The 21,259-nt window shown below is 36.7% G+C and overlaps 1 protein-coding gene across 2 annotated transcripts; it reads left to right on the forward strand.

Annotated features, from left to right (window-relative positions):
* The first annotated feature begins 2,741 nt into the window (after positions 1 to 2,741).
* Positions 2,742 to 20,596, forward strand: LOC130717812 (myosin-1-like). Of its 2 annotated transcripts, XM_057568180.1 has the most exons (24): positions 2,754 to 3,046; positions 3,776 to 4,173; positions 4,951 to 5,052; positions 5,143 to 5,286; positions 5,373 to 5,523; positions 5,636 to 5,663; positions 6,374 to 6,539; positions 6,651 to 6,714; positions 6,850 to 6,863; positions 6,951 to 7,035; positions 7,308 to 7,411; positions 7,585 to 7,723; positions 8,219 to 8,337; positions 8,649 to 8,801; positions 8,908 to 8,997; positions 9,710 to 9,787; positions 11,196 to 11,354; positions 11,765 to 11,971; positions 12,362 to 12,567; positions 12,704 to 12,839; positions 19,004 to 19,133; positions 19,227 to 19,373; positions 19,510 to 19,577; positions 19,685 to 20,596. In XM_057568180.1, the coding sequence occupies exons 2-24, from the start codon at positions 3,793 to 3,795 to the stop codon at positions 20,342 to 20,344; spliced, it is 3,531 nt and encodes a 1,176-aa protein (XP_057424163.1). In that variant the 5' UTR covers positions 2,754 to 3,046; positions 3,776 to 3,792; the 3' UTR covers positions 20,345 to 20,596. The 2 variants fall into 2 exon arrangements, with proteins under 2 accessions (XP_057424164.1, XP_057424163.1); XM_057568181.1 differs by lacking the exons at positions 19,004 to 19,133; positions 19,227 to 19,373; positions 19,510 to 19,577; positions 19,685 to 20,596 and adding an exon at positions 13,253 to 13,616 and having other exon boundaries at positions 2,742 to 3,046.
* The last annotated feature ends 663 nt before the right edge of the window (positions 20,597 to 21,259 follow it).

Genomic DNA, 21,259 nt, shown 5'->3' on the forward strand with positions numbered 1-21,259 from the left:
GTTTTTTTTTTAACAAAAATTGTAAAATGAAGAGAAACCACCTCTAAGCTATTGGGCAGAGTGCTAGTAACATATTGGGGAGACTGACAGAGACTCATTCATGAGTATGAGCATAAAGATTTCTCTAAGGAGAGTTGTTCACCAATTAAGATTTTACTGAAATTATAAAGGGTTTGACCCTCAACATATGGGGATGGTAGTTAAAATTGAGATTTATGTTCAGCTATGCTAACTCAAGTTGGTAAGAAAATGATTTTAGATTTGCTATCCAAGCTTGGTTAGTGTGGGCCCCGAATATCTGATTTAGGAGTTTGAAGGGGACAATAAGAAGAGGACATAATAAGTGCATTACACCTTAACAAATGTCGGAAAGATTAAACCCTATACACGTTATGTAGAAATAATCACAGGTTATCAACCACATATTTGCATCATGGCAAGAGCTACAATCTAAATCCAACGGTCTGAATTCAAAATAGCCTCATCTTGCTTCGACTCCCTCCACTGCCACATACTTTTACAATGGTGGCTTCCTTCATACTTCATACATTTTCAAGTACAGTCATTATAATATTATTATCATACCCTTTTCCTTATGGGCCATATTACCCATATCATAATTTGACATTTCAACTTTCTTCACATGTCCCTTCTTCGTTTATTCTTTTCCTTTTAAAAGGGAAACCAATATATTTTATGGTAGTTGTTTTAAAAATTATTAATTTCTGTGGTTTAGATGGATTGGTATTTTGGTTTTTATATTATCTTTTATATCAGTTCTTTTTGCTTTGAACTTTTTCAATTATGAGATAATGTATAGGTTGTGCATTTTTAACTTATTAAGAGTCTTAATCGCTGTTATTTTTAATTAGTAGGTGTTGCCTCAAATTTTAAGTAATAAACAAGATGATGATTATTAATTGTCATAAAAATTGGTATTTAAAAACATTGATGAAGTCGTAATTTGAAAAAAAAGAAATGATATTTTCTAGTTGGAGTGAAGAGTTTAATATTTTTTTTCTGGCAATGTCATAAGACAGTTGACATATTATTGTATAACTTTTTCTACAAGACATCGGTGATCTATTACTTTATTTTTAATTGATAGCAACATGAAAATGTGTTGATTTAGCACCAACCAAAACATGTAATGGAATCACATCTTAATAGTGTGTTTGGTACGTAGAAGACTAATACGAGAAAATAAAATGAAAAGAAAGAAAATAGAGTAGAAAATGATATAATTTTTTTGTTAATGATAAAGTGAAGTGAGAAGAAAGAAAAATGGTTGTTTGTAAAATAACATATTATTAATAGAAAATGAAATATAATTATCATTAGTTTAAAATAAATTTAGACATATTATTAAAATTATTTATCATTGTGTATTATTAATATTTTTATAATTATTGTCAATTACAAAATGAGGGGTATTTTGGTCAAATCACATAAGATATATCCTCTCCTCAAGTTTTTATCATATTAGGCGAGGAGCTACCATGACCAACTCATGTGTGTTATGGTTGAGTGTCCTCACGTGGAGCTTCCAATCCTTCTTTTAAGGAACTCATTTATCATTGTGTATTATTAATATTTTTATAATTATTGTCAATTACAAAATGAGGGGTATTTTGGTCAAATCACATAAGATATATCCTCTCCTCAAGTTTTTATCATATTAGGCGAGGAGCTACCATGACCAACTCATGTGTGTTATGGTTGAGTGTCCTCACATGGAGCTTCCAAACCTCCTTTTAAGGAACTCATTTATCGTTAGGTAGTTTTGTTTGTTTGGTGTTATCCGAAGGAGGAAAAAAATTTAGTGTTTGCATATCCATTTGCGTTCATAAGTATGACTTTTTATATGCATTTCAAGAACGAAACTTTTACAAATGAGTTGAGATTCCGTTCACATTGCATTAAATTAATACCTATTTTGTTTATATTACATTTAATGTCGATTCACGTTAAACTTAACACTAACAAAATATCATACTTTCCTATTTACAGTTGAAAAACCACTTAGAGAAACAACCGTACACCAATTATTTATTTATTTAATGCATGTCGGGTGGTGCTGTCTGTGATGATCGGTAAAACGTTCCTCACTTCCACGAGGACTCAGGAGAACGAAGAAGTCGCTGCTATGACTTTTGCTATTTTCCATGGCTTCATCTCTCATTTTCATCTTAGACTTCACTCCACCCTAACTCAAACATCCGTCCGTTTGCATGACAAGGAAGTGTCTCACTCATAAGACAATATGACAATTATAAGGCTCAATTGAGTCCGATGATGCGCGATGCTGCCTTTAAGCAAGACACTATCAATACATTGAGTCCATCTTCTTAGTTGAATCAACCCACATGCTTTCATAGTTTGCACATAATTCAAAGCACATTTACTCACTCACAAGTTAAAACTTAAAACTCATACTAACTTTCTAATCATAAGTGACTTTAAAGCAGTCCACATTGAACCACACATGCCGCTAATCAACTTAAAGCCGTCACAAGACACAGGGGCAGTTTCGTCAACTGATGAGACACAAACACACTTGGTCACTTGGCACCAAATGTTGTGTTGTGGCTGAATTTTCTCTTTTCAAAATCGGTTGGCAAAGAAAAACGCACACCACCACATTACATTACAAACCATACATAAAATTTCAATTTGAAATTTAAATTATCTGTAAGAACCAGACAACAACAACAACACTTGATTTGAATTGAAATGGTCACCAACAGTTTATTATTATAGTCCAAACAAATAAATAAAAACTCCCTCTCTTTTTTTCTTTAATCTTTTTCTGCTATTATTGTGTTGTGTTTCATTCAACAAAGCAGAAAAAAGCTGCTTCATTCATTCATTCATTCATCTTCTTCTCCCTTTCTCTCTGTCAGACTCACGTTCTTCACCATTGTCAATTTCTTCTTCTTCTTCTTCTTCTTCTCCTGTGTTCTCAGTTGTGAAGACTCACTCATTTTCCAATTTCGCGAGATCTTCGCTTAATCATTCATCATCATCTTCTGCTTCTCTTTCTCAGGTTAGTGCATCGATCGGCGCGTTGATTTTGTTCTGTTCACTCATACTTGCTTTCCAGTTTCGCTTGTTTGTTTTCTGAGCTTTCTGTAGCAGTAGCTCTACTTGCTGAGGCATGATATACGACGAGAATTTGAAGGCAACGAGCTTTGCTTTTTCTGGAATTGAGAATTTTAATTTCTAATTTAGCAGTTTTAACTTTACTTATCTTCAGTTTCCTGGAGGGTTAGACGAATTTCAAATTTTCACCAGTTTAAGGTTTTTATGATTATTTCCTCGGAAATTGATGTTGGAGTGGAATGAAAGATCTGTTTGTGGATAAATGTTTGAAGATAGATCGGGAAAGTTTTTATTTATTTTTATTTTATTTATTTGGGTTCCATAATCCACTAACTGAAAAGAGATGTGATGTGTTGTTGTATGGGTCCTTGTTAGATTAGGCTGAGTGGGGTGTGTTTGTCACTGTTAGGTTCATGATTTTGAATTTTACAGCTTGGATTCAGGTTCAAATGTCAATTGCCACTTTAAGCTTGGGGCACTAGTCTAGAGACTACAGATTAGAACTTGTGTCTTGAGCTATGGTCCCCTCCATTACGTTATCCTGATTAAGCCATTTATTGGGGCCTTGTTTAAAGTTTCAATGCCTTATTATTTGTTTCAAAAGTTAACTTTTGAGAAGCATCACTTTTTCTCATAGCAACTGGTGACCCTCTCTTGGTTGTTGTTGTGGCAGAACTCTTTTAAGGGGAGATGTCTCGGACATCCAATGTCCCACCTGCCTTCCACTCCATTAAATCTTTGCCTTCCGAGTTCAAGCTTAGTAATAATCCAAACACTGGTGTTGGGGGAAAACATGGAAACCATAGATTGAGGAGCACTGATCTGATTGCATCGAATGGTTCCGAAAATGGTGCATCGGTAGGGGAGGTTTCTAAGGGAGTTCACAACCGTGCTGGTGACATGAATCTTTTTGACGATGAATCGCCATACGGGGGGAGTGACAGATCATTCGAAGACAGGCTAGTGAATGCTGATGAAGAGTTGGTATCTGTTTCAAAGCCACTCCCATCAAGTTCAACGTCCTCTAGGGATAGCAGATGGAGTGATACAACTCCTTATGCTTCAAAGAAGGTAACTTTGGTTTCAGATTGCAGTTTTACTTTGCTGCTTGGTTTTGAAATCAGTTTGTTATGCCTGTGATGTAATTATTCATCTGAATGAATTACTTGTTTTTCCTGGAAGAATGTTCAAGAAGTTAACGCAATTTTGTTATTATTCATCTGGATGACTGCTATGATGTGTGCTTCCAAAGTTATTGGTATTGCAAACTTGTAATTGGCTGGGGCCTGGGCTAGCAGCACTATAGGAACATCTGACTTACTGTGAACAATGGGGCTCTTGATCATATCCATCTTTTTCCATCTCTTTGGTTTAGCTTTGTTTTAACAGAACATCCATATGTAGTGGCTTGAAAATTGAATGAAGGTTATTATTCATCTCTTTGGGATTTCTGCTTGCATGGACTCAATTCCTTTTATCTTGCATCAGCTGGGAGTGTCTTGGGGAAGAGAGATATTAGTAAAATTTGAGATTGGCTGGGCTAGCATCCACTGTTGCTTGTTGTTTACTTTATTTTTTTGTCAAACAAAAGCATCTACAGCTTTCTCCTCTCATTCTCTCTATCTTTATTTAATGGATGTTTGTGTGTGTGTGTGTTGTGTGTGAATGGATTGTACTGGGAAAGGGATGCATTCTCCATTGTTTAGATAAGATGAACAATTTTTTTTCAAAAGAAGATAATTACGATTAAAGCAGATCCATACTTTTGTTTTGTGAGTTTGTTTGAGTTCTCATCAATCATCATTAATAGATAATAGATGATTTAAAATTTGATATTCACTGTTTCAGAAGCTTCAGTCTTGGCTTCAACTCTCTAATGGGGATTGGGCGCTGGTGAAGATAATAACCACTTCGGGAACAGAATCTGTCATTTCACTGCCTGATGGGAAAGTAAGATGAGTTGACATATTTTTCAAAATTGGTGTGTTATTCTTTTTCTTTTGGTCTGATTAACTGTACTCTTTTCTCTCTTAATTGTAGGTTTTAAAGGTCAAAGATGAAAACTTGGTACCAGCAAATCCTGATATTCTTGATGGAGTTGATGACCTCATGCAACTTAGTTATTTAAATGAACCATCAGTTTTATACAACCTGCAATGTAGATACAATCAAAATATGATCTATGTAAGTCTTTATATATCTGCAGTCCTTCTCATCAATTTTGTTTCCTAATCATAACATCTTAATGCACACAACTGCATGCAATTCAGACGAAAGCAGGGCCTGTTTTGGTTGCCATAAATCCCTTTAAGAAAATTCCTCTGTATGGTAATGACTATATTGAAGCCTACAAGCGTAAAGCAGTTGAAAGCCCTCATGTATATGCAATTACAGACACTGCCATCAGAGAAATGATACGGGGTAACTTTTTCCTTTCTTATATTTACATGTATGATGATTTTTTTTAAGTTATGTCCACTTCCACTTGTTTTTAAGCTATGACTTATTACTGTAATTCATGCTTTGTTTCCAGATGAAGTTAATCAATCAATAATTATAAGGTCAGTATTTTTTTATGAATTCTTTTTCTGAGAAATTTGTTACTGGGTGTTTCCTTGTTTCCTTTTTTACAAGATGCTTCAATCTATAAGTTTTATTCCATTTGCAACTTGTGCAAGTATTGCTTGAATACTGGTCTTAAATTTTATTCTCAAGTTTAATGAGTGGTCTGATGTCCTTGCTTCCCAGGTGGGGTCAAGTTTCACTCAAGATTGTGAACTGAAATTTGCCATGCTTATTGGATTTATTCTTGTTTAAATGTCATTTAGGAGACCTTAATATTTTCATTGTATGAGAGATACTCAGAAACTCAGATTGTTCATTTGCAATTTTTTGGATCAAATGAGGGGTTAGGCCAAAAAATGTATGGGGAAAAAAGGAACTATTGGTAAAAGTATTTTCAATTTAGGAATGATTATCCACTCAACCGGTTAACAGTGTTCAATGTATGGCTATGCACATGAGTGGTTAAATTTTCCTGTTCCCTAAAATGGAAATATTCTTAGTGGGGGTTTTTCTGTTGATTTTCTAAAATTCAGGGATGAGCTTCTTGTGTTCCACTCATTTGAAGGTTGATGACATAACAGCTTCTTTATGTTGCTCTCTGTTTTCGTCATGAATATCAATCTCAACTTGATTTTCCTTAATATTTTGTGTCCCTTAATGCGTTTGAACTGGGATCCATAATAATTGTTATAATCTACATATTCAGTGGAGAGAGTGGAGCAGGGAAGACTGAGACAGCAAAAATAGCAATGCAGTACTTGGCTGCCCTTGGTGGTGGAAGTGGAATAGAGTATGAGATATTAAAGACTAATCCAATACTAGAAGCCTTTGGTAATGGAAAAACACTGAGAAATGACAACTCAAGTCGTTTTGTAAGATTTCCCATGTATATCATATTGGTTCTTTTAGTTGACCCATTCCTGGGTTTAGATCATGTTCTCAATTGATGCTGAAATCTCTTATAATTTGATTGAATATTACAGGGAAAGCTCATTGAGATTCACTTCAGCGAAACTGGAAAAATATCTGGTGCTAATATTCAAACATGTAAGTTTACTACTGAATTGTGGTTCAAAATGCAAACCTAGTGTCTATGCTTCCACTATAAGTTTCCAACTAATTATGTTTGCATCTATGTTTTGAATCTATGTGATTCTCCTGGCATGACCACACCATAAACAGTTTTGTTGGAAAAGGTAATTCATTCTTCTTAGCAAATTTTATATTCCAATTTGTTCTCATAGTATGTCAACTGATACCAATTTTACTTGGTACCTGAACAGTCTAGAGTTGTCCAATGCAATGAAGGGGAAAGATCATATCATATATTTTATCAGCTATGCGCTGGAGCACCACCATCACTAAGGGGTAATTGGATATTTTTACCTTCTATTTCTGCTAATATTTTTAGTCAGGTCCCAGGACATTGAACTTTGATCTCTTATTATTCAAGACGGCAATGAACCGACTATAATACTTAGAAGTTGCAACACAATCTCATATGCATATGATTTGATTTCATTGAAGACATAAGATTTTTATATGAGTGTTCCCCTATGTAATACTATTCCACTGAATTTTTTTTGTTTATCTGCCTTCTCTGTTTCATTGTTTATTTGATATATGATTTTATGACTCAGAGAAGCTAAATCTGCAAAGTGCCCAAGACTATAAATATTTGAGGCAAAGCAGTTGTTATTCAATTACCGGGGTTGATGATGCAGAAGAATTTCACGCAGTCATGGTATACAGTACTTTTCTTCACTATTACATAATGTTGGTCTGCGTCCATATATTTTTATATTACATTGTGTGTGTGTATTTTCCATTTCTGCTTCTAGTGATGTTTTGGGTTTGAACTTTGAAATAATAGCTAGACATACATATGAACTTTTTCATACTGTTGCCAATTTCTAGGAAGCTCTGGATGTTGTCCATATTAGCAAAGGAGACCAGGATAACGTATTTGCAATGCTTGCTGCAGTATTATGGTTAGGAAACATATCATTTACTGTGATCGATAATGAAAATCATGTTCAAGCTGTTGAGGATGAGGGTAAGAATATTCCAGAATCTTTATTGTTGGAATCTACAGCATAGATCTTTTGCGTGAAACTTCCTTGTTATAGGAAAGCTTTTGTTTGGTGCTAGACTGTGGGTTTGGGATGTCTTTGAAATTTGGTTGGCTTCACTAAGCATATCCTAATAGATTTTTTTTAGATCTTCAAAAAAAATTCCTGGTTATTTGAGAAGAGAGAGGAAGATGTCATATGAGTTCATGTTTTGATTAATAAAGTTGAAGTTTGAAAGCTTTCTCATTACTTTTTCTTTGATATAATGATTGATTAATTTTCTGCACTTACTGTTTTAGACTATGTAATTCAACATGTTTGGAATTTTTTGATAACTTCAAATATGGTGGCCTTTATATATGTAATTTCTGGTGCATATGTTTATTTTTTTGAGCACATTTTAGATTCTTTCCTGCGTTGTAAGTTATTATCTTATCTTAATTAAATATTAAAGGTGAATTTGTTCCCTCTTTTTAAAGGGCTGTTCAGCGCTGCCAAGTTGATTGGCTGTGACATTGAAGATCTTAAGTTGACTTTAACAACTCGTAAAATGAAAGTTGGTAATGACATTATTGTCCAGAAGTTGACGCTTTCTCAGGTAAAATGACTACTTTTATGCAATCACCTTTTTCTATAGCTATGGAATATGGATGGAAAAGTGCAACTTCCCCGGAGGAAAGATATCATTGATATGAACATGTATTGCATTCCTCAATCAGCATATGCCAGTTTGTATAATTTATGATTAGAGGGTAATGGAAATAAACAAAACAATTGACTGGTGATTACATTGCCTCATTCAATTTCCTTCAAAGAAATCCCATTCAGTATTTAAATATGAACGATACCTGCATACATCCATACCAATGCATTAGACTTTTCTTAAATGTTACCTTGCTTATTGCGTAGGCTATGGATGCAAGAGATGCTTTGGCGAAATCAATATATGCATGTCTGTTTGATTGGCTGGTTGAGCAAATAAACAAGTCACTTGCAGTTGGCAAAAGACGCACTGGCAGATCTATCAGTATTCTAGATATTTATGGTTTTGAGTCATTCAATGTATGCTATATTGCTATATTAAACCACAGCTCTCATTTTTCTTTATGATTATCTCTGCTCAGATTGTGAACTATTTTGTGTTAAACTCTACATTTAATACATGCAGAGGAACAGTTTTGAGCAGTTCTGCATAAATTATGCAAATGAGAGATTACAGCAACATTTTAATCGTCATTTATTCAAGTTAGAACAGGAGGTACGTTCCAAATAGAAACTGACTACTTAAACAAAAGAACAATGGATGATGTTAACGGGGCCTATAATATTGTTTAATCAGTACCTTCTTGTTTCGTCTATTTCTACAAGTCTTATTAAAATTTTGAAACATACACCGACAATATTTTCATTGTGGATTCCTTTCTCGTCATGGTTGTCTGCTGATTTTGATCTTGTTATTGACAACTTTTTTGCTGATAGAAGTTGGATGTAAGCTAAGGTAAGATGTAACTAGAAGTTGGATGAGACTTCTATTAGTTGGCATCTTACCTTAGACTTTCCTAAATAAGTTTTTGTTTTTCCAATTTAGGAGTTAACACTGAGTACTGTTCATCTATTTAACCTAGCTGTGATCAACAAACCTTCACACTGTCACCTACTAGGCTGCTACTATCTTGCAATTATGTTGGTAGAGAATATATGGATACCGGTCTTCCCCTGGTTCTTCAACAGTTCAACGTGCCCATGTCAGAAAATGCCCTCCTATATTCAGTTTCACATAACCCAACTTCCTGAAATCATTGATCTCTAGTCAAACAAATTCTTATATAAGTTGACCATCTACTGCACTTCTTTCAAAAACTGAACGTATTGAACCCCTTTGTAGGAAATTTAGAATAGAAGAAGGTATGCTTACCTCTGAAAGCTAAACATCACCTAATGCTTTTGAATGTTTCATAATTTTGTTTCAGGAATATATCCAAGATGGCATTGATTGGGCTAAAGTTGAATTTGAAGACAACCAAGACTGCCTTAATCTTTTTGAAAAGGTAAGGATCTTCCTTGCCCCCTTTACTGTTTAATGTTTAGGGTATTTATGGTTTGAATATGGAGGCAAAGGCAGTGGGAAAAAAGTTAGCTGATCTGCATCTTCAGTGGGCTATACGTAGCACTTACATATGTAATGTAATGTGATGTTTTCATATTTGCCGGTATTTTAGAAGAAACAGAGCTTTTGGAATTTCCTAAAGAACACATTTTTTATATTTTTGGGTTTATTGGTATTAGAAAGCATAGATTCTTTGGTCTGATTGAATATTAGGATATTGGGGTTCACAATCATTCATCATACATTGTCTGAATGCCATGTCAAACATTACGTGTGATACCATCACTCACTTTCGCATAACTAATAAGATATAAAAAAGCTTAGATTATTTTGTATACTATTAGAATTTGGGTTAGACCTAACTCTACCCCAAAAGCTAGCTTAGAGGCGACGATTGCTCTCCCTTTCATAAGGACTATCTTGGCCACATATCTAGTCAATGTGAGACTTCTCGACACGCCCTTTCATATGGACTATTTTTGGGTTTATTGGTATTAGAAAGCATAGATTCTGTGGTCTGATTGAATATTAGGATATTGGGGTTCACAATCATTCATCATACATTGTCTGAATGCCATGTCAAACATTACGTGTGATACCATCACTCACTTTCGCATAACTAATAAGATATAAAAAAGCTTAGATTATTTTGTATACTATTAGAATTTGGGTTAGACCTAACTCTACCCCAAAAGCTAGCTTAGAGGCGACAATTTCTCTCCCTTTCATAAGGACTATCTTGGCCACATATCTAGTCAATGTGAGACTTCTCGACACGCCCAGGGCCGAACATATGGAGCGTGGGATTTGCATGTATGAACATCTGTGGGTGGCCCATATATGGGTGGTCTCCAATAAACGATCTAGGATAAACTCTGATACCATCTTAGAACTTAGGAGACCTAATTCTACCCCCAAAGCTAGCTTAGAGGTGAGGATTGTCTTCCCATATATAAGGGCTATCTTGGTCGTATCTCTAGTCAGTGTGGGACTTCTCAACATATACATTCTAAACTTGCTATATAGCTTGCTATATCCTTTCCTTTTGTTGTTTCTTTCTGCTGTTGAACTAAATACTTTGGGATGTGATTTTGTCTTAGTGTCCTGTACTACGTTGATCCAAATCTGGTTATTAATTTAACCTATATTACTACGTGGATAATTTGTGATGTTGACAATAATAGTATTTCCTTTTTCCCTGGCTCAAGGTACCGATATTATGGCAAGTAGTAAAAGAAGGAATCTTGTTGTGGCTAATACATATCTATTCTTTGCTGTGGAAAAATGTCATGTCTGATCAGAAATTAGAAATGCTGTTTTCTTAGACTTTGCTTCTTATATATGTGCAGAAACCGCTTGGGCTACTATCTCTGTTAGATGAAGAGTCAACTTTCCCAAATGGCACGGATTTAACATTTGCTGACAAGCTTAAGCAGCATTTGAACTCTAATTCATGCTTCAAAGGAGAACGAGAAAAAGCCTTTACTGTGTCTCATTATGCAGGGGAGGTATAAATTTGGTTATGTTTATACAACGTTATATTCTTTCTGTCTGGCACATGAACAGTTCTACGATTTACATTATTATGGTATTCAATTTGACATTTCCGTTTGAGCTTTACATTGTGATACAACTATTAAAGCCCTACATTCCACTATATTGAATTCTTATTAGTTAATCTACTAACCAGAATCTTTCTTTTTTTCATCATTACTTACCTACCAAGCCTGGTTTTTTTTTTTTTTTTTGAAATTTACCAACCATGGTTTTGGTTTTGATTGTACTTTCATGGTTAATATTTTTGAACTCCCAAATACTATTGTTTTTCTTAAAGTAAAGGATTAGATACTTTTTATTGATTTTAGTTTGATCATCCTATCTGACTGTTTATAGTTACATTTTTTCCTGTTCCCTTTAGGTCACTTATGATACAACCGGATTCCTGGAGAAGAACAGGGACCTACTGCACTTAGATTCCATCCAACTGCTATCCTCAAGCAAGAGTCATCTTCCTCAGGTGTTTGCATCTCACATGCTTACTCAATCTGAGAAGCCTGTAGTTGGTCCCTTACACAAGTCAGGTGGGGCAGATTCCCAAAAGCTTAGTGTTGCTATGAAATTCAAGGTACACAGCCTTAATTATAATTTTCTCCTAAACCTATCATGAAATTACATGACACTCAAACAGCTAAGGTCTACAACCTTAATTAGAATCTTCTCCTATGCCAAATTTAAAAAAACAGAACAAAGTAAATTAATGTCGTATTTTTGTAATTAAAAGTAAAAAAAGGAATGAAAAAATGGGAATGGAACCAAATTCGTCTTAATGTTTTTGTTCTCCCAGCTGTCCATTCATTTTTTATTGCACTCTCTCCTTCCCCCAGCCACTTCATTCCCGTACACTCCTGCCACATGCACCTTAAATGTTCATTTTTTTTCTTCTTCTTTAGGTTAGGACTTGAAATATTTATCTTGCTTCAATTCTCTTTACAAGTTATTTCTGTTTGTTACCCAGGGACAATTGTTTCAACTTATGCAACGTTTAGAGAGTACCACTCCACATTTTATTAGGTGCATTAAGCCCAATAACCTCCAATCACCTGGATCATATGAACAAGGCCTTGTACTGCAGCAGTTGAGATGTTGCGGGGTCCTCGAAGTGGTTCGAATATCAAGATCAGGCTTTCCAACTAGAATGTCTCATCAAAAGTTTGCCAGAAGGTATGTAACCAACTGAGAAAGAAACTTTGGTGATTTATATATTTTCAATTCCCCTCTGTCCCACCTACCCCCAAACCAGCATGGTGTTGTTTGCACGTTTCTAACCTTTTTCTTATTGTCTTGGGAGTGGTAACAGATATGGGTTTCTTCTCCTTGAAAATGTCGCATCGCAGGATCCACTTAGTGTTTCCGTTGCTATTCTTCATCAGTTTAACATTTTGCCTGAGATGTTTCAAGTTGGCTTCACAAAATTATTCTTCCGAACAGGACAGGTAAACTAGAATTCTCTATGAGTATTAAACATATTATTTCTTTCCATTTGAATTGCTGTGGTGGTGGTAAAATCAGTTATATTAATTTCGTGGCCCCAACAGTTTTCATGGCTTTTTTTTTATCATCAACTTAAAAAGGAGTAAATGAAATCAATTATTTTAGATCTAAAATCTCTGGTTATCCATCTACTTTTATTTTAATCATTGGTCAGTAATATTTATATTATTTGTTGTGGTTTTTACTCAGTAAGATGTGGAATTTTGGGCTTCGCTGAATAATGATTGCATGTATTAAAGTTTCAAGTTTTATTTGAACATGTTGGTTCCTTTATCAAGATACTATAATGAAATTTCAGTGTCTTTTTGATAAGATTAAACCTCCTTTGATCCAAGTTTATCGCCGGAAAAAAAAGAATTTCAGGTCTGGAACCACCATGGGGGGTGGCGCAGCCACTACTGTGGCCATGGAGACTGCTGAGCAGCCAAAACAGCAAGGAGAGAGGGGAAATATGAATTTGGCAGATGGATAGGGGCAGTTACCAGTCTGTAGTTATTAGGAGTTAGCAGTTATTATGTGTGTATGTCAGTTTGAATTCAAAATAGAAACTGCACTATGCAGTTGTATAAATAATAGATGTAGCCTATTAGATGATCATCCAGGAAATTATAAGTTTGGTAGTATGGAGAGAACAGGCTCTCGAACTCCTGCTGTATTGTACTATTCCCAGTAGAGATTCTTCATCTCTGCAGTATCAATAATAATTATCCATTATTCTATTCCCCTATCTTATCATTTTGGTATCAGAGCACCATCCAGGTGCTGTGGTACTTAAGTGGTTCACTTTATAAATGGGAAAAACTCGTTCTGAAGCCAGTCAAGATCCAATGGAGCGGATGCAAGAAATTATGGAAATGTTGCAGATTGATCGTCAACAAGCACAGGCTGATCGTCAACAAGCACAGATTGACCGTCAACAAACTGATCAACGAATTCAACGTTTGGAAAACATGATGAAGACGTTCATGCATCGGGACGACCTTGGCTCTCAAAGAGACAATCATGAACAGAGCATTAAGCGCCCAGGACAGGAAAAAGAGTCTAACTGTGATAACACTTCTGCACGTTGGCGGAAGTTGGAGGTTCCAGTTTTTGATGGTGTTGCTGATGCCTATGGTTGGGTTCATAAGTTGGAAAGGTTCTTCCAAATTCGTGGAGTTCCAGAGGAGGGGAGATTGCAGGCGGTTCTGGTGGCACTGGATGGAAAAGCTCTATCATGGTTTCAATGGTGGGAAGGTTGTCATCCTCACGCAGACTGGGACACTTTTAAGTTGGCAATTCTGAAGAGGTTCCAAGTTTCAAGTACTCTCAATCCCTTTGCTGCTTTACTAGCCCTTAAGCAAGAAGATTCGGTGGCGGAATTTGTGGAACAATTTGAGAAATTTGCCGGCATGTTGAAAGACATTGATGAAACACACTTAATGGATATCTTTGTGAATGGTTTGAAGGAGGACATAGGTGCAGAAATTAAACTTTATGAACCAACAACCTTATCCATCATGGTCCAAAAGGTTTTAATGATTGAGCAGAAAAATCTTGCAGTTAGTAAGGTTCATCCAAATTCCACTTCTGGTTCAAGGTTCAGTAATTCTTATAAGTCTCCATCCATTTCTCGAACTGTCACAGTTGATACTACACAGAAGAGTGGAGGCAAAAGTTACACACCATCTTCATCTTATTCTGGTAGTGTCTCAGTGGATAAACCATTTCAAAGAAATCGACCGGGTAATTACCGTAGACTTTCTGATGCTGATTACCAGGAGAAGATCCGGAAAGGAGAATGTTTTCGCTGTGATGAAAAATTTGGGCCTAACCATGTGTGCAAGAACAAACAATTTCGAGTTATGCTGATGGAAGAGACTGGCGATTCTGAACCAGAAGATGATCCAGATTGTCACCCCGAAACGGAACCTGTCCCACATTTATCCCTGAATAGTATTGTTGGATTCACTTCCAGAAGGTCTTTCAAGGTTTGGGGAACTATTGAAGATCACAAAGTTGTGGTGTTAGTTGATTGTGGAGCAACTCATAATTTCATTTCCAAGGCGTTAGTACAGGAATTGCACTTGAAGGTTGAGGATACTCCATCTTATGTAGTTGAAGTAGGGGATGGTCATAAGATACCATGCAAGGGTGTTTGTAAGGACGTGTCTTTGCTGTTACACAATGTGCCGGTCAATCAGCAATTTTATTTGTTTGGCCTTGGCAGAGTGGACATTGTATTGGGCCTAGAATGGTTAGCAAGTCTTGGTGACATTAGAGCTAACTTTGAACAGTTGACTTTGCGGTTTACTATGAATGGCCAGAAGTTATCACTCCAAGGGGATCCTGAATTATGCAAGAAGGATGCTTCTTTAAATTCCTTACTCAAGGCTTTGCAACATGGTGAGGGATTTCTCATTGATTTTCAACAAATTCGAGCGGAAACAGATTGGAGGGCTAATGTTCCACCAGATTTAGTTTCCATTCTCCACCAATTTCCTTCCATATTTGAACCGCCGGAAGGATTACCACCTCACCGTCGGCAAGATCATGCGATTCATCTCAAGGAAGGGGCGCAAATTCCTAACTTAAGACCTTATAGATATCCTCATTACCAGAAAAACGAAATTGAGAAATTGGTTGCTGAAATGTTAGATGCCGGCATTATTCGTCCATCTACAAGTCCCTTCTCCAGCCCCATAATTCTGGTTCGAAAGAAAGATGGTAGTTGGCGGTTTTGTGTTGATTACCGGGCCTTAAACAAGATCACCGTGCCAGACAAATTTCCAATTCCAGTCATTGATGAATTGTTGGATGAAATAGGAGGGGCACGGATCTTTTCAAAGCTGGATTTGCGTTCCGGTTATCACCAAATCAGAATGAAGGAAGGTGACATTGAAAAAACTGCATTCAGAACTCATGAAGGTCATTACGAATTTCTGGTACTTCCTTTTGGTCTCACTAATGCACCCTCTTCTTTCCAATCTTTAATGAATGAAGTTTTGAGGCCCCTTCTCCGCAAGTTTGTATTAGTTTTCTTCGATGATATTTTGATATATAGCCTCTCCATGGAAGATCATATCCAACATTTGCACACTGTTTTATCTCTATTACAACAACATGATTTGAAAGTCAATGGGAAGAAATGCACTTTTGGCCAAGAGACTTTGGAGTATTTGGGTCACATCATTTCTGCAGGTGGAGTTTCTGCTGATCCAAAGAAATTAGAGGCTATGTGGTTGTGGCCTACTCCCAAGGACATCAAAAGTTTAAGGGGTTTTCTTGGGCTAACAGGTTATTACCGCCGTTTTGTACAGAATTATGGGAAGATTGCGAAACCTTTGACTAATTTATTGAAGAAAGATGCCTTTCAATGGAGTTCTGATGCTCATGCTGCTTTTGAACAATTAAAGAATGCCATGACTACTCTTCCTATGCTGGCTGTTCCTGATTTTACCAAGCCTTTTGTTTTAGAGACTGACGCTTCAGGTACAGGTTTGGGTGCTGTTTTATTGCAGGAAGGTCACCCTTTGGCTTTTTGGAGTACAACTTTATCTGATCGGAATCAAAGGAAATCAGTCTATGATCGCGAACTGATGGCGGTTGTCAAAGTTGTCCAGAAATGGCGCCATTACTTGTTGGGTCATCATTTTATAATCCGAACTGATCAGAAAAGTTTGAAGTTTTTGGCAGATCAACGCATGTTGGGTGAAGAACAATTCAAGTGGGTTTCTAAGTTGGCTGGGTTTGACTTTGATATTCAGTACAAACCGGGTAAAGACAATTCTGCTGCTGATGCCTTATCCCGGCGGAGTTCTTATTGCGCCATTTCTATCTTACAAATTCATGATTTTGAAGAATGGGTGGAAGAAGTCAATAAAGATGACAAGTTGCAGAAAATTATACAAGACTTGATTCTGGACCCTACTTCTCATTCCGGATATGTCTTGCGTGATCAGAAACTATTCTTTAAAGGTAGATTGGTTTTATCAAAGACTTCCTCCCGTATACCAGTCATCTTGAAAGAGTTTCATTCTTCATTGATGGGAGGGCATTCCGGAATCTTCAGAACATACAAAAGGGTGGCCAACTTGGTTTATTGGGACGGCATGAAATCTGACATCAAGAACTATGTGGCTGCTTGCGATGTTTGCCAAAGGAACAAAAGTGATACTTTAACTCCGGCTGGCTTATTGCAACCTTTACCCGTTCCTACTCAAGTTTGGACAGATATTTCCATGGATTTTGTCACTGGTTTACCTAAATCCATGGGGAAAGACACCATTCTGGTAGTAGTTGATCGTCTTACAAAATATGCACATTTCTTGGCCTTGGGTCATCCCTATACAGCTACTGAGGTTGCTGCAGTATTCCTTCAAGAAATTGTCAGGCTCCATGGTTTTCCTTCCTCCATTGTATCTGATCGAGATCCCCTTTTCTTGAGCAATTTTTGGAAGGCACTTTTCCGAGCAGCAGGTACTCAATTGAAATTTAGTTCTGCTTATCATCCCCAAACTGATGGCCAAACCGAAGTTGTCAACCGGTGCTTGGAGGTGTACTTGCGCTGTCTTACAGGTTCCAAACCCAAAAAATGGGTTTCTTGTCTTCCATGGGCTGAATTCTGGTTTAATACTAATTATAATGCTTCCAGCAAAATGTCACCTTTTCAAGCCTTGTATGGGCAGGATCCTCCTCTTCTTTTCAAAGGTTCGACCATTCCTTCCAAGTTAGATGAGGTTAATAAACTTTCTAAGGACCGGGACGAATTGTTGGCAGATTTGCGAGACAACTTGCTTAAGTCTCAGGATATCATGCGTACATATGCCAACAAACACAGAAGACAAGTGGAATTTGAAGCTGGCGATTGGGTCTTCTTGAAGTTGCAGCCTTATAGAAGGCGATCTTTGGCTCAACGAGTTAATCAGAAACTCAGTCCACGATTCTATGGGCCATTCCAAGTGCTAGCCAAAGTTGGAGCTGTAGCTTATAAATTGGACCTTCCTTCCCATAGCAGAATTCATCCGGTGTTCCATGTCTCTCTTCTTAAGAAAGCCATTGGCGATTCGTTTCAATCTCAGCCCTTGCCTCCCATGCTATCTGAAGATCACGAGTTGCAAGTTTATCCCGAATCGGTTCTCAATGTTCGTGAAGATTCTCCTGGTAATGTTGAGGTTCTGATTTCCTGGCAGAATCTTCCTTCTTGTGAGAATAGTTGGGAATCGGTGGCCCGCATTCATGAAGCCTTTCCAGACTTTCACCTTGAGGACAAGGTGAATCTTCAAGGGGGGGGGGGTATTGATAAGATTAAACCTCCTTTGATCCAAGTTTATCGCCGGAAAAAAAAGAATTTCAGGTCTGGAACCACCATGGGGGGTGGCGCAGCCACTACTGTGGCCATGGAGACTGCTGAGCAGCCAAAACAGCAAGGAGAGAGGGGAAATACGAATTTGGCAGATGGATAGGGGCAGTTACCAGTCTGTAGTTATTAGGAGTTAGCAGTTATTATGTGTGTATGTCAGTTTGAATTCAAAATAGAAACTGCACTATGCAGTTGTATAAATAATAGATGTAGCCTATTAGATGATCATCCAGGAAATTATAAGTTTGGTAGTATGGAGAGAACAGGCTCTCGAACTCCTGCTGTATTGTACTATTCCCAGTAGAGATTCTTCATCTCTGCAGTATCAATAATAATTATCCATTATTCTATTCCCCTATCTTATCACTTTTTTTCCGTCAGCCTCGTCGTGGTTAGATTTAGTGAAATAGTTCATATTTGCATTATTTACCTTTTTCTTTTTTTCCTACTTTCTTGTGATTTTCTTGCTAAAATCTGAACTTATGTTACAACCTAACTTTAATCTCTTGCAATAGTTCAATCATCAGAGTCCAACTTTAAACTTATCTACTATTTGTGGATTGAAAGGATTCTAGAATTGTTTTGGCATCCCTCTGCCTCCTCTTTTGCATGATAAACTGGTCCATGTCTTCAAATTGCTCCCTGCAAGGGTTCAATAGCTTTTGCATTATCTTTTTATTGTTGAAATAGTTTAATCACCTAGCCCAACCCTATTTACTTCCTGTGTATTGTGTCTTCATTATGCTGTATTGATCATGATTGCAGATTGGTGTGCTTGAAGATACTAGAAATCGTACCCTCCATGGCATTTTACGTGTGCAAAGTTGCTTCAGGGGTTACAAAGCTCGATGTTACCGCAAGGAGCTTTGGAGAGGAATCACTACTCTTCAGTCATGTACTTTCTTTTTCTCCCCCTAATGCTTTTGGCCTATCATACTCCTTGAAAAGTGTAACCGAACTGGAAACATTTTCTTACCCATTCATGCAGTTATTAGGGCAGAGAAAAGTAGAAAGAGATATGCAGCTTTACTTCAGAGACATAGAGCTGCTATTATTATACAGAAGCAGATGAAAACAGTAATTGCAAGAAACGGAATGAAAACTACTAATGATGCTGCAGTTGTTATACAATCATGTAAGAACGCTATGTTTCTTATATGCAAAGATCTTAATTATGAAAGTAAAATACTGCATTTTGTTGTCATGAAAGGCAACTGTCTATTCAATGGTATAGGTAAAATTTCACAATTTGTTTTTCCTGTGTTTTGCAGTTATTCGTGGTTGGTTAGTCAGAAGATTCTCTGGAGACATAGGTTTATTAAAATCCGGAGGCATGAAGGTATTCTCTATTCTAATTCAGAGCCTATATTTCAAAAAGATTTTTGTCATGGATTGCTGCTTAAAATATCATATTTGTCATGCTCACAATCATGAACTCCCGAACAGACTAACGAGTCGGATGAGGTCCTCGTGAAGTCGTCTTTCTTAGCTGAACTACAACGAAGGGTACTTAAGGCTGAAGCTGGCCTAAGAGAGAAAGAAGAGGAAAATGACATCCTTCACCAACGTCTTCAACAGTACGAGAGCAGATGGTCTGAATATGAATTGAAGATGAAATCCATGGAAGAAGTATGGCAGAAGCAAATGAGATCCCTTCAATCTAGCCTCTCCATCGCTAAGAAGAGTCTTGCTATGGATGATTCTGAAAGAAATTCAGATGCGTCGGTTAATGCAAGTGATGAGAGGGAATACAGCTGGGATGTAGGAAGTAATCACAGGCGCCAAGAAAGCAATGGAACGAGATCTATGAGTGCTGGTTTGAGTGTTATCAGTAGGTTGGCTGAAGAATTCGAGCAAAGGAGTCAGGTATTTGGTGATGATGCGAAGTTCTTGGTTGAGGTAAAATCTGGCCAGATTGAAGCAAGTTTGGACCCAGACCAAGAGCTTAGAAGGTTAAAACAAATGTTTGAAGCTTGGAAAAAGGATTATAGTGGAAGACTGCGTGAAACAAAGCTTATTTTGCATAAACTTGGAAGTGAAGAAAGTTCAATTGAAAAAGCGAAGAAAAAGTGGTGGGTAAGAAGGAATAGTACAAGGATAAATTGATTTATTTTTTTCCTCTTGTGGCTTTGGCTTTGGTCTATGCACTGTTTTTTAGGGCATTGCCAACTATATATCCCAAAATGAGGAAAATACAATAGGAAACAAAAGTTAGGAGTAGTAAGAGTCCAAGGACGAATGAATGATTACTGTAATCAGGTTAGCTGCTGCTAGCCTTCTGCACGAGTTTTGGGGTTAGACACTGGCTATAAAGCTTCTAATTCATGTTAAAAAAAAATCACCTAGCCTTCTATGGTCTGTGAATTGCATGCTAATTATGGTTGAAAAATGTCTGCTTAATTTCATTAATTATATCTTAAAAGCATCTTATATATCATAGAAATAAAATGCTTAGTATAACAGATTTTTACACTTTTTCAAAATTATATTCATTATTGAGTACAATTTTAACTTTACTAATGGGAAGTTAGTTTTTCTGGTGGAGCTCAAAATAAGAAAACTTGGCAAAAAATTCAACTTGACCTTTTGGATGAAAAAACTATTGTTTTTAGATGTGATATGCCTTTCTCAAATGGCTCTAGTAGCTACTTAGACTTCACTGAAGACAAACCAAGCAATGATTGAACCTGATGCCATTATTAGTTAAACAGTGAAATAAAGACAAACAAATGTGTTAAAAAGACTTCACTGAATTCCTTTTGATAGCATTCCTGAAGTAAAGAATTTAACTGAAATGCAATTGCAAGGTTTTTAACTCTGGCTCATAGAGCACCTTGTACCATTGGAAATTTGGAATACTGAATATTAAGATGCTAATATTAAAGCTCACATCACATAATATACAAGTGGTGCTATGGAATGTGATGTGTCATAATGTACTTGGAGGGCATCGTGGCACCCTTGCTAGCATCAACTTCCATTTGTTAGAAAATTTGGCTTCATGGTCTCTTTAACCTAGTG

This window comes from Lotus japonicus, chromosome 5 (assembly GCF_012489685.1).
Source record: "Lotus japonicus ecotype B-129 chromosome 5, LjGifu_v1.2".
Lineage (NCBI taxonomy): Eukaryota > Viridiplantae > Streptophyta > Magnoliopsida > Fabales > Fabaceae > Lotus > Lotus japonicus.